The 12,987-nt window shown below is 38.8% G+C and overlaps 1 protein-coding gene across 1 annotated transcript in view; it reads right to left on the reverse strand.

The window, feature by feature from the left end:
- The window catches only part of SBF1 (SET binding factor 1), a gene marked incomplete in the record, with an annotated part of 3,250,730 nt that overhangs the window by 2,682,774 nt on the left and 554,969 nt on the right, over positions 1-12,987 (reverse strand). The window contains 1 exon segment of the mRNA XM_044088658.1: positions 8,437-8,569. Within this exon segment, the coding sequence (XP_043944593.1) occupies positions 8,437-8,569 (133 nt within the window).

Genomic DNA, 12,987 nt, shown 5'->3' on the forward strand with positions numbered 1-12,987 from the left:
AAAAAAAAAGCAGTTACCAAATAATATGGAAATAATTTATTCTTCAGATAAATACGATGGCAGGTAAAAAACAAAATAAAATCCAAACACTGTATTATAAGCAATTTCGGGTGACTACCCTTCTTCAGACAGATGAAGATACAAACAAAATGCATTTTAAACTATAATTAACCAATCAGTGTTCAGTATTGAACCCGCCTTTTCTTTAAGGCTGGCTTAATAGGAATAACTTCATTGAGACCAGGCTGTCTATGTGCTGTCAATTCTATAATCCATTTAGCCTCTTCACATTCTGTTCTGTTAACAGTGTCGCCCTCTCTGTTTCCTTGAGGTATGAGGCTAATAACCCGAAATTTAAATGCATGTCCTGAAGCAGCTAGAATGTGTCTTGTAAAGTGCATTATGTTCATTTTTGAGCCTAATAGCTGATAAATGATTCAAAATCCTAGTTTTTAACATGCAGTTGGTTTTGCCTACGTAATAACTACTGCAGAGCTGACATGTGGCTAGGTATAGCACGTTCATGGATCTACAATTTGCGTTCATTATCCGCGGTGGTGCAGCGGTAGCATTGTTGCCTCACAACAAGAGATTCTCCCGTTCGATTCTCGGCTTGAGCACCTTCTGTGTGGAGTCTGCATGTCCTCCCTGCGGTCGAGTGGCACTCGAAAGACATGCGCAGAATGGGTGTGCCTTCGTTGAAGGTTGGGCGTCGAGCTGGCACCTCAGCACCATAAAAATCTACTGCCAATCATTAGCGGACTGGAGTTCCGCTGTGGCGACCCCAACCGGGAAAAGCAGAAAAAAGAAGAACAAAATTATAAATTCTACCTGTGTGGAGATGGGTGAATGTAGTCGTAGAGCTGATATAACTACATGCCTTGCAAGAACCACATGGCCTTGTCCCTTTTCTCATAGTCATCTGTCTAGAAGCTCTACCACCCTCTCTATTAAACAAATCCTTAAGGTTCTTGTTCCGCCTGAACTCAAATGATGGTGTAGCCCCTGCAATAGTAGACAACTTCTCATCTGAAGTATTTTCCAATTATTTCTAATAATATTACAGACGCCATGTATACTGCTACTATATGTGAGCATGAACCTGCATCTATTTGATGAATTACCAATGGTGGAAAAACAACTATCAGCTCCACCTGAACTAAACCATGGTCGCATTTTACTTTGCCTATGAACCTTCTGTCTGGCTAGAGTCTGCCCCACTTGCAGTTCATTATAACCCCTATCCACAAAATGATCTTGTAACTCATATATTTTTATCTCAAAATCTTGCTCTTCAGTACATAATCTGGAAATCTTATCCAATTGACTCTTGATATTGTTGAAGGTGAACGGAGGATGCATGCTGTCTCATGCCAGCAAGCTATTTTTCCAACTGTCCTGAAGAGATTGTTAGCAGAAGGAATGATGGATAGAGAGCCATTTGATTTTCTATGGATTGAACATCCGGTGACACCGGTTTTTAAAGCTCTCCCGAAGATGCACAAAGACCCTATTAACCCCCCCCCCAAGACCCATTGTCTCAGGAAGGGGATGGATCACTGAAAACATGTCCATATGGTTAGAATGTTTGTTGAGACCATGTACAACAGAGTTTACAGAGATACTGAGAGATTCAGGAAATTTTTTAACTACATTAAAGGAGACTGTAGAAGCGAAGGAGGCCAGGCAGTATATAATGGTAACACTTGATATACAGAGTCTTTTTACTGTGATCAACAACTATGGCATAGATGCCATAGCACAGTTTCTCAAGGAGTCAAGCATTACAGGGGAGGATAAGCTTAAATTAATGACAAAGATGTTGAGGATGGCCCTGGAATATAATTTTTTTTTTTATGTGAAGGGTGTTGTTAAAGACAGACACAGGGGGTAGCCATGGGCACCCCCTGTGCGAACACCTATGCCACTTTAGTCCTAGTATTCTGGGAAAAGCAATATGTAACTAGGGGAACATAATATGTGGAAGGATAAGATACATCTTTACATGCGATTCGTGTATGACATTTTTTTTGTTGGGGGGGGGGGGATGAGGCAGAGCTGATTGACTTCAACTATATGGGTACATCTACCACGTTCTTGAAATTCTCTATGAAGCATTCAACTACAGAGATAGATTTTCTAGACATTAGATTGATACAAGATGCAAGGGGCTTTAATATGTCACTTTTCAGAAAGCAATGTTGGAAAAATAGCTTGCTGGCACGAGACAGCATGCATCCTCAGTTCACCTTCAACAATATTATTAAGGGTCAATTGGATAGGATTTCCAGGTTATGTACTGAAGAGCAAGATTTTGAGATAAAAATACATGAGTTACAAGATCATTTTGTGGATAGGGGTTATAATGAACTGCAAGTGGGGCAGACTCTAGCCAGACAGAAGGTTCATAGGCAAAGTAAAATGCAACCATGGTTTAAGTTCAGGTGGAGCTGATAGGAGTGTTGCCACCGTTGGCAATTATTCAAATAGATGCCCCAGGTTCATGCTCACCTATAGTAGCAATATACATGGCGTCTGTGATATTATTAGAAATAATTGGAAAATGCTTACTTCAGATGAGAAGTTGTCTACTATTGCAGGGGCTACACCGTCATTTGGGTTCAGGCAGAACAAGAACCTTAAGGATTTGTTTAACAGAGGGGATGCTAGAGCTTCTAGACAGATGACTATGAGAAAAGGGACAAGGCGATGTGGTTCTTGCAAGGCATGTAGTTATATCAGCTCTACAACTACATTCACCCATCCCCACACAGGTAGAATTTATAATTTTGTAATGAACGCAAATTGTAGATCCATAAACGTGATATACCTAGCCACATGTCAGTTCTGCAGTAGTTATTATGTAGGCAAAGCCAACTGCATGTTAAAAGCTATGATTTTGAATAATTTATCAACTATTAGGCTCAAAAATGAACATAATGCACATTACAGACACATTCTAGCTGCTTCAGGACATGCATTTAAATTTCAGGTTATTAGCCTCATACCTCAAGGAAACAGAGGGGGCGACACTGTTAATAGAACAGAATGTGAAGAGGCTAAATGGACAACAGAATTGACAGCACATAGCCTGGTCTCAATGAAGTTATTCCTATTAAGCCTGCCTTAAAGAAAAGGTGGGTTCAATACTGAACACTGACTGGTTAATTATAGTTTAAAATGCTTTTTGTTTGTATCTTCATCTGTCTGAAGGGTAGTCACCCGAAAGCTCTTACAATACAGTGTTTGTATTTTATTTTGTTTTTTTACCTGCCATCATATTTATCTGAAGAATACATTATTTCCATATTATTTGGTAACTGTTTTTTTCCCCTTGGATTTGTGCTTTGTGTGAGCAGTTTACCTTGGTGGAGGACCTCCTGTTTGTATTTTCAGTATAGATGATACCCCAACAGCGATTGTCAATACAAACATCAAGAGTTCTTTTTTGCATCTTTCTGAAAGTATGAAAAGAAATGCCAGCTTCAAGAACAAAGCTGATAAAGAAATTTCAGTACTGCACCTCAAAAAAAAAAAAAAAACAAAACAAAGGACAGCAAAAAGGTTAAAACATCTTAAGATAAGTCAATATTTAAGTATTAAAAAGCATATACACAGCACTGTTCCACAAAATAAAGCTACTCCACTCTAAAATGTGTCAATAAAGAAGCACAAACTTTGCATGAATTATTTTAATTATTTCTCATCCACTGCTCAGCAAATGCTAGCAAAAGTTGTTTTTTTTTTTTTTTTTTTTTTTTTCTTAAAATGACTTGAAAAGTTCTACCTAAGACCTGCTTTGGCTTCTTCAAGGTCCATTCAGTCACCTAGAGATTGATGCAAATAACAGGCTGGCAAATTCTGTATTCCCAAAAGTGCCAGTACTAACAATAAAGAGCCACAAATCACTGTTTGGCAAAAACCTGTTGAGGACTACCTCTCAAGGTCCCACGTGCACACATAAGAATCACTACTGGAAAGACAAATGGGACAAAATTACACCTACAGGTGTGAAAAAACAACAAGAAACATGGCTGGAACAATAGAATGAACAGGAGCAAACACCACCAGTATAAAACAAGAAGTTGTCACCATTTGTAGACACCTTCCCTCCAAAGAGGGCCACGTTGTCTTATTAATGGCAATTCAAAGAAATACCCAATTAACAAAATGGGAAAGCCATGATACCATTCAGTGATGTTTTCATTATTTCTGTCAATTACATGTCAGTGCGCTGGTGTTATGTATTTTTACATTTTTTTCACTTTTTTATGCTACAAAGGTTTAATTTGACTTTTTGTTTTTTTCCAGCAATCAGCAAAGTGCTGCAAATGCAGAGAGAGGGAACTTTTTCAGGTGCCTGCCTGTACTATGTAGTTGCAGGACTGTAGTGTTCATATTTTTTTAAGGTAAGGAAGGACAGCACAGCCCCTTACAAAAACATTTCATTTTAAAGGTTTTTATACTGTGGTTTTCACTGTTTTTGTTTTCATCATTGTGGATTCTATTGTACATACCCTCTCAACCTGCAGACACTGAAAGTACATAGAAAGTCCCTTGAAAAGTAGGTATTATCCAGCCACAAGTCCAGCCACAAGTGTAGAACGAACTTTTTATTCTGGACTCAAACCTGGCATTGTTGCCAACACCAATTATTAAAAAAAATTACTCAATCCTCAAAATGCCCTTGACATAAAAATGGAACACATTGTAACTGTTGACACTTACAACCTTCAACAGCTATTTTAGAGGTGCATTCTTATCAAAAAAGCCATGTTTTGCAAAGCTCTGTACTGTATGCATTAGTTTATGCTGTTGTTAGTATCCTCTGGATAAGAACATTTCAAAGATTCGCAGAAAAAAAAATTGAGTACACAGAGTATTCTTTGCTACATCTTTGCATCCAGCCAAAAATCTGGACAAATAATTAGCATAAAATTTAAATACCAAACAGCACACAATTCCTTCCGCTTCCAGTAGCAATGTGGGATTCTACTTAGAAACATGTTTAAAGAACAAAGAGTGACAAAAATTATAGAAAAATATGAGCACATTACCAAAGAGAAAGTGCAAAATCTTTACAATTTATTGAAGTGCACTGCAAAATTATACTACTCAAAAGTTGTATACTTTTTACTTTTGAAACAGGGAGATTAAGATGTGTGCATCTTTCTTTAAATTACTGATGCCACTAGTATGCTGGTCATGTAGCGTGGTTTATCTGCATACGAGACAGCTTCAAAAGGGAATTCTGAAAAATTATGTGAAGAGGTTAATCAAGCCTGAAAATAGGAACATATCCAAAAATAGGTACACCATGCACAGGGGTAAATCAGGCTTGAAAATACGAAAGTTCCTCTAAAAAAGAAACAGTTGAGGGGTTTGCTTCTGTGCGATGTGAATATCTACCAGGGTGCTAAATCCCTCACAGCAACAGAAAAAAGTCAGAGAAAGACAACAAAAAAGACATGTTCTATGCCATAAACCATGAACACAAAAAACTCAAAGAAAACCTTACAGTGTACAGTCTGAAGACAACCATGACAGAAACTTTTAAAAAGGAAGGCATAAAGTCCATTCATCTATGCCATTACAAAAGAGGGAAAATGTACAAGTAAAGGAGGACACAATTTCAAGGTACAAGGACAGCTAACAACAGATATAAGGACATACTACTTCACAAAAAGGATGCTGAATAATTAAAAAAATCCTAAACAGGAAGAAGGGTCAAAAGATTAGTGATTACAAGAATGCATAGGAAAGGCTTTCCATCCTTACAAGGACTGGCATCAGTGAAAGGGGAGGTAGGTAAGACAATGCTCATCTAAAACAAAAAGGGCAGACTAGGACAGTCATAAACTGCCTTTAAAATCTGCAACAGTAACAAATAACAGAATGCTGCTAAAAAAGGCTAGTGTAAATCTGGGAACTTTTTAACTCAATTTCAAGTCAGTTCTTAGGGATATGAAATGTCATCTAAAGGGAATTGAAAACTATTACTTAAAAATAATCTCCAGTTGCAAAACATAGGGTTGATTTTTTAACTGCTTTCCAAGGAAAACATTTTAAATATAAGACAATTATCTACACCTCTTCAGCCATCAGTACTCTTTATTAACTCAGTAAGGCTCTGTAATTTAATCAGTCGTAGCAAACATTAACCTCAAATTTATCTCCTGTTCTAGTCGAGCATAAAAGTATTGTGGCAGCAAAGTAAAAGCTTCAGACTGTTACTTGTACATCATGGCAGTCTTTCTTCTACCAATCCATTCTTTCCTTTCTTCTAGGGTAGCAACATACTGTTATATCCCTAATGACAAGCAGTTCTACACTCTACAGGGAACACGGTCCTAATGATGCTATCTTATGAGGTCTCTTCTCAGACACACACACACACAAGGCAAGAATAAAAGAGGAACAGGACACCACACTGGGGTATGATTTTTGTTTTACCACACAAAATCTCAAACTTGGGTGGGGAAACAGCAGTCCTAGTCTGAAGAAGACTGAGCATGTCATGACGCTGTATGCTTCTCACATCATACTTCTACATCTGACTGACAACTAAGCATCTGCTTATTCCTACACAGTTATGCTTTCATTTCCAAACACCTCATCATCCAGTCTCTACTGGAGAGTGATTCAAATGTAGCAAAATCCAATGTCCCCCACCATGAAAAAAGAGCTAGCTTCGGCCAACTAATCCTTCTCTCTAGCAATCATTCCATCTCCCTTTTGTAATGCTGTTTCAACAGTGAAATTATCCACTAGTGAAAAAACAAACCTTTAGTAAGATGCAAGAAAAGGGGAAAAAAATGAAAAGAATACAGGCTAAAAAACATTTCGCCTGAAAACTAGCCACATACCAGTTACTGGACTAAACAGTATAGAATGACTGCAAATGGGGAGGGGGGTGCAACAGATCCAGGAAGAGTGTCAACAGATGGCATTACGTAATTAAACTTTGACAATATGGCATTATGTGCAGAGTACTGACATTTATGAATCAACTGGCTGTGGAGCATAACCTGTAGTGCACAACCATGCTAATGAGGAGTGCAGACGTGAAGTGTGTCATCAATGGATGGACTGGGAAGGATTATGTTACAAAGTACATACTTAAGATAGCATCCACAAAGAAAAACCTTTCTAGAAAATCAGTGCCACACTTAGTAAACCACTGTTTCTGTGTTACACACTAGCAGGAAAAACTCATAAGAGGAACACCCCCTCAGAAAGAAAAAAAAAAAATACAACAAAAAAGCCAGCACACAAAATCATCCTTATCTGTAAATTATATTCAACAAGTCAATATAACAACAAAATGTGAAGGCCAAAAACAGCGCTGAAGCATACCAATAATAAATAAAACACAAAGCCACTTTCCATTGCAGCCTCATACAACAGTAAGCTTCCACTAACCAATGCAATCACACAAAATCAATCCCACGGTTCAACTACAAATACAAAGCTCATCTCATCCTACTTATCTCCAGAAAATCACAGCAACCAAGCCAAGCACAAACGGTAATGTAGCATTACTTTGCAAAGCTAAAACAAAAAAATGTATATATATATATATATATATATATATATATATATATATATATATATATATATATATATATATATATGTGTGTGTGTGTGTGTGCGCACACACACAGTGCAGTAAATAAATAAAACTGATACACACACACACACACACAGGTCTGCTTCTAAATTTCGAAGTTTCAAAACTTCGACTTTCTTATGGTCAAGACCATAAGATAAAAGTTTTGAAACTTTGAAATTTAAATAAAAAGAATAAAACCAAAACCCTTTTTTTTTTACGTTTTTACCCCCCTGCTCCTCCCACACCCCCTGCTAATTAAATACAACAACTTGGAGATCATACTACTGCAAGGAAAACGGTAAACATACTGTTCCAAACTGTACGGCAACCTCTACTTAATGGTTTGAAATTTCAAAACTTCAATCTTATGGTCTCAGCTAGAGGAAATTCAAAGTTCTGAAACTTTGAAATTTAGAAGTAGACCCCCCCCCTCACACACACAAACACATGTAATATATATGAAAATGACAACAACAGTCTCTTGAATACCATCTCTACACAACTCGGTTGTTTATGCTTGTTTTAACAGCAGAAGATGCATTAAGCAAATTTAATTTACAAGCTGGTTACAAATGAGCAATGCAGAAAGGGGCAGAGCAGTCAAAGAAGAAAATTTCAGCTGTGCATGTGGTGCAAAACACCACAAGCATGTTCACTGAACAGTCCAGCATATAGGAACATGCAGCTATATTGAAACCTCTACCTCCAATATACTCAGGATATGCAAGCAATGGATCTTCTGAATGGCCCCTGCAAAATTTCTAAAATTTTTTACCATCACCTTAAGATTGTCTAACACTTACCCTGTCTTTCCACAGGCTTACCTGTACTTGAGGGGGAACATTAGAGCCATGAGTGCCCTACAGGCATCTGTAAGTCGCTGGTAACTACTGGATAAAAACAGGATCTTGTGTTCAGTAAGGGCAGCACAGAACAAGCACAGTACGTTGTTGATACCTAAAATAACACAAAAGACAGACAAACATTAGGCCTCAAAACAGTTAATATGTCCAGTTCGGGATCTCAGCAACTCATACATTTCTCATAAAATTACTAAACATTCATTTCAAATTACATGTAGCCTGTTTAAATATCTGATCCGGACAAAGGAGCTTCTGTACAGAAATAATGTAAAGATTCTTGGCCGGTTTAGGGATTCATAAGGTAAATGAAAAAATAAATTTTCATTTATACAATGTGTAATATTTTGATAAGCCAAAAACATGCTGCAAAAGAACCTTCAACATAAAAATCAGAAAATATGGGGGGACAAACACCAACATATATTAATAATAAGGACAGTCTCTTCTTCTTTTGGCTTTTTCCTGGGTAGGGGTCGCCACAACGGATCATCTGTCCACACGATTGGCAGTGGAGTTTTACAGTGTCGAGTTGCCAGCCCAGTGCCCAACTTTCCACAGAAGGCACACACTCACACCTAGGGTCAATTTAGAGTGTCCAATCCACCTACTGCATGTCTTTGGGATGTGGGAGGAAACCAGAGCATCCGGAGGAAACCCAAGCGGCCACATGGAGGACATGCAGACTCCACACAGAAGGCACCCCAGCCGCGAATCGAACCGGAAACCTCTTTCTGTGAGGTGGCAATGCTAACCACTGCACCACCGTGGCCACTCAATAATAATAATGACCGTCTCTACCCTTCACTTATGGTCCACTTTGCTGGCCATACTTTAATATGCTCCCCCTTCTATTATGTCCTACCTTCCAGAATCTCTCTCCGATGCTTCTTTCTACTCACCAAACATTACCATATGTTAACAGTCCTTTAACATTCTTTCAGCTAATAATCCACCCTCTGTTCTCCTATAACAATGCCTTCGTAGTATCACTACAAACTGACTAACATAACCACAGCATAAAATAAAGTACTACTATTGCTACTACTACAACTGACTACCACAGTGACCCTTCAACAGATTGTACTGACATCCTAAGGACAGGATGAATAACATGTATTATATGTTTATTTTCTCTGCCAACGCTGGGCTGGCAACTTGAAACTGTAAAACTCCACTGCCAATCATGAGCAGAAAGGTGACCCGCTGTGGCGACCCCTAACTGGGAAAAGCCGAAAGAAGAAGTATCACTATAAAGTGACTAATATAAATATTGCATACAATAAGGCACAACATTTAGAACTACTGTCTAGATCATAGAGATCCTTCAACAGATTGTACTAATATCCAAAGGCCAGGTTCTATAGCATGTACCAAATATATGATTGTTTCTACTGCCAATATTTAAATGCAGATGTGTCTTTTCACATGCATCTGTTAAATACTTTCTGTATAGTGGTGATTTTGTACTGCTGTGTTTTTAAATATGAATTTGTGTGTCTTTTCACATCTATCTGTAACAAATACTTTCTGCATAGTGTTGATTTTGTACTACTGTGCATTTGCAACAACTTTTTTTATGTATTATTTATCTTGTACTATTGGAGCTTTTCTCCCCAGGCCTCTGCTGAAAACGGATTTCCTTGACCCAGTCGGACCAGCCCTGTAAACAAATGTCAAATAAATAAAAAAAATATAAAACAACACACTCAGAACCATAAATTCAGTGCAGTAAAGAATAAAACTGACACAGTATTATTGGGTGCTTAGTGATCAAGCACACCACATTGTGCAGACAGCTCCACATTTCCACAGATGCACTTAAAGTAGTGATAGTTCTGCTTTCTGTTTACTGATTGGCTCCCAAACCGCAATTAAAGGCAACTGGTGCCAGAGGAGAAGCAGCCAATAGGCATGCAGATACAAGACCATGACTTCAGGGCAGCCTAGTAAGCCATCCAAAAACAAAGATGGGAAATGTAAATAATCTGCTGTTATCTTTCTTTTCCCTCTCTAAATGTGTTGCAGCCAACTGCATTCAGTGACTGGAAGAAAAAACAAGGAAACATGACTAAAGCTATTTTTTGCAATACCATCAGTTAAAGGGGGGGGGGGTGTATGCGTGTAAAGCTGTCAGCCTCTTAGCTTAAGAATCACGGACAAAGGCAGAAAAAAAACTGGGGACAAACCTCTCAAATCAGACACCAATTTTAAATATTGCCCTTGTATAATTTGCTGGAACAGGTTTTGCATTAGCATGCATTTTTTTGAAGGATAAGAAGTCTGAAATTCAAAATGTCTGTCATTAGCTAGTGATTGCAGTCCTTCCTCAATATGTGAAGAATGTCTGATGATCAGAAAAAATATCAGGGGAAGTTCAGAACATTATATATTTTTTGTATGTGGAGTGATGGAAATTGGAAATGTATTGCTTTGCAGTGTATGCGTCTTGACAGCAGTGAAGTTACATACTTCATTTACTGAATAAGAATACCTGAGTAATACATGGTTAAAGTGGCTCTAACTGCTGGGTGCCCAACAGTATAGCCACTTTACTGACTGCACTCCTCAGATATTTCATTCTGATTCAATAAATGAATACATAAAAATTTACAATTTCCCATCTGATTTTCAAGGTTTTGTTTGACTAAGGTCTACTCCATAGCACGGGAATCCTTTGGAGCACATACCTGTTTCTCCAGCATGCTCTGTTTATGTCACAAGTGAAGTTTAGATCCCTGATCTAATGCTTCTGATGCTGTTTTGCAAATCCATCAGGATTGGGTCTGAAGAAGCCCTGTAAGTCGGGTAAAGTACTGTCTGCTTATTTATTTATAGATATATATGTTTACTGGAGTAGTGCACTGATCAATATTGACCGGCTCAGCTCAGGATCAGCTTGGGTGAAATACAAAACGCTCTCAGTAACCTGTAGGAGACTGAATACAGGGACAGAGCCTTTAGCCTATCAATGTAGGACAAGGTATTCATGCACTGAATTCTCCTGGTGAGAAACCTTTGTGGGCTTTCCAACTGCTGCCTGTGTCTGGTCAGGTACATGCCAAAGGGGGCAGTGTACTCAATGTTAGGTCTAATAAGGGCCAAGCAGAGCAGAACTATAACCTCCTTGGACCAAGACGCCATATCCTTACCTATAAGCAGGATGCCAGAATGATTTTCTTACTGTCTTAGCTATATGCTGGTCTTAAGTGCACATGTTCCCAAAACCAATGCTCTCCCATGTTGGCGAGTATAGATGCAGTAAGTTTGATCCACTGGCTGGAGGTTGCACTGTATGTTACAAGGTATTTCTGTTAAAAAAAAAAAAAAGTCCAGAAGTGTTATGCTGGTGAGTCAGAGGCAGTGCAAGTTTCCCAGTCTATACAGGAGTAAAGTCACCCATGACCAGGGTGCCTGGCTGGACAGTGTGCATCTCTAGCGGGTTTAGGCAAGAGTAGTGTTACTCAAGCGGCATAGATGATGCCCTGTAGCTAGCCATGATATGGCAATGAACCTTACTTATAGTAACTTGCATATGGACAAGCTCCATGGTATCATCCTGATTAATCAACCTGAATTATGTTTGTTGCTAACACAGATCAAGATACCTCCACCTCTGCCCCCCGTCTGTGGTGTTATTGGACTAAATGTGAGGAAGGTACTGCAGCCTTGCATTGCTGGAGTATGTTCTATGGCTTTAAACCAAATCTTAGTCAAAGTACAGATGTCTACATTCTCCAGGGAAAGGAGGGCTTGTTTACACTCCTAGCATTGAGCAGTACCATTAACGATGTTTGGGAGACACTTTGTTGGTAGTTTTGTCTTTTTGGCGGGGGGGGGGGGGCAGGTGCAGCACATCTTTGTCAAAGCAATGTGGTTTGTAGATCACGTCCTCCCATGCTGACAGATATTAGAGCACCATGCAGTAACACCAGAAACTAAGACGATCATTAAAATCAATCATTTTATGTTGATACTTTGGCATCATCTTTGGTGAAGGTAGAATACTGTTCGATGCAAGGCTATGTTATTGCAGGACATCATTACAAAGAGCTCTGCGATGCTTTAAGTGTTTCAACTGCATTCAGAGCCATCTAAGCTAAGAATCATCATATTTATGATCATCAATGCCTTTTCCCCATTTTGTAAATGGGCTCATGGGATCGTGTTAACTGTCACTATCTATTTCAATGACACCCACCTACCTTCAACAGTCATACTAGATTATTGCAGATATTCTCTCATACCATCCATCTACCTCTTTGCTGGCCACCCTTGTTTCTTTTTGCATTCTTCCTGCCTGTCCCATTTTCTGCACGTGCCCAAACCTCCGTAATCTTTTCTCTGACCTTTTCTGCAACTGGAGCTACTTCAGCATCTGCTCTTATGTCCTCATTTCTTTGTCTTTCAGTATACATCTTACCACCCTTCTCAGGCACTTCATCTCCATCACCTCTAGCTTCCTCAGCTACTCTGCCTTTACTGCTCAGGTTTCTGTAGCATACAGCAGTACTG

The sequence above is a fragment of the Protopterus annectens genome, chromosome 11.part0 (assembly GCF_019279795.1).
Source record: "Protopterus annectens isolate FY-2018-M chromosome 11.part0, PAN1.0, whole genome shotgun sequence".
Classification (NCBI taxonomy): domain Eukaryota; kingdom Metazoa; phylum Chordata; order Ceratodontiformes; family Protopteridae; genus Protopterus; species Protopterus annectens.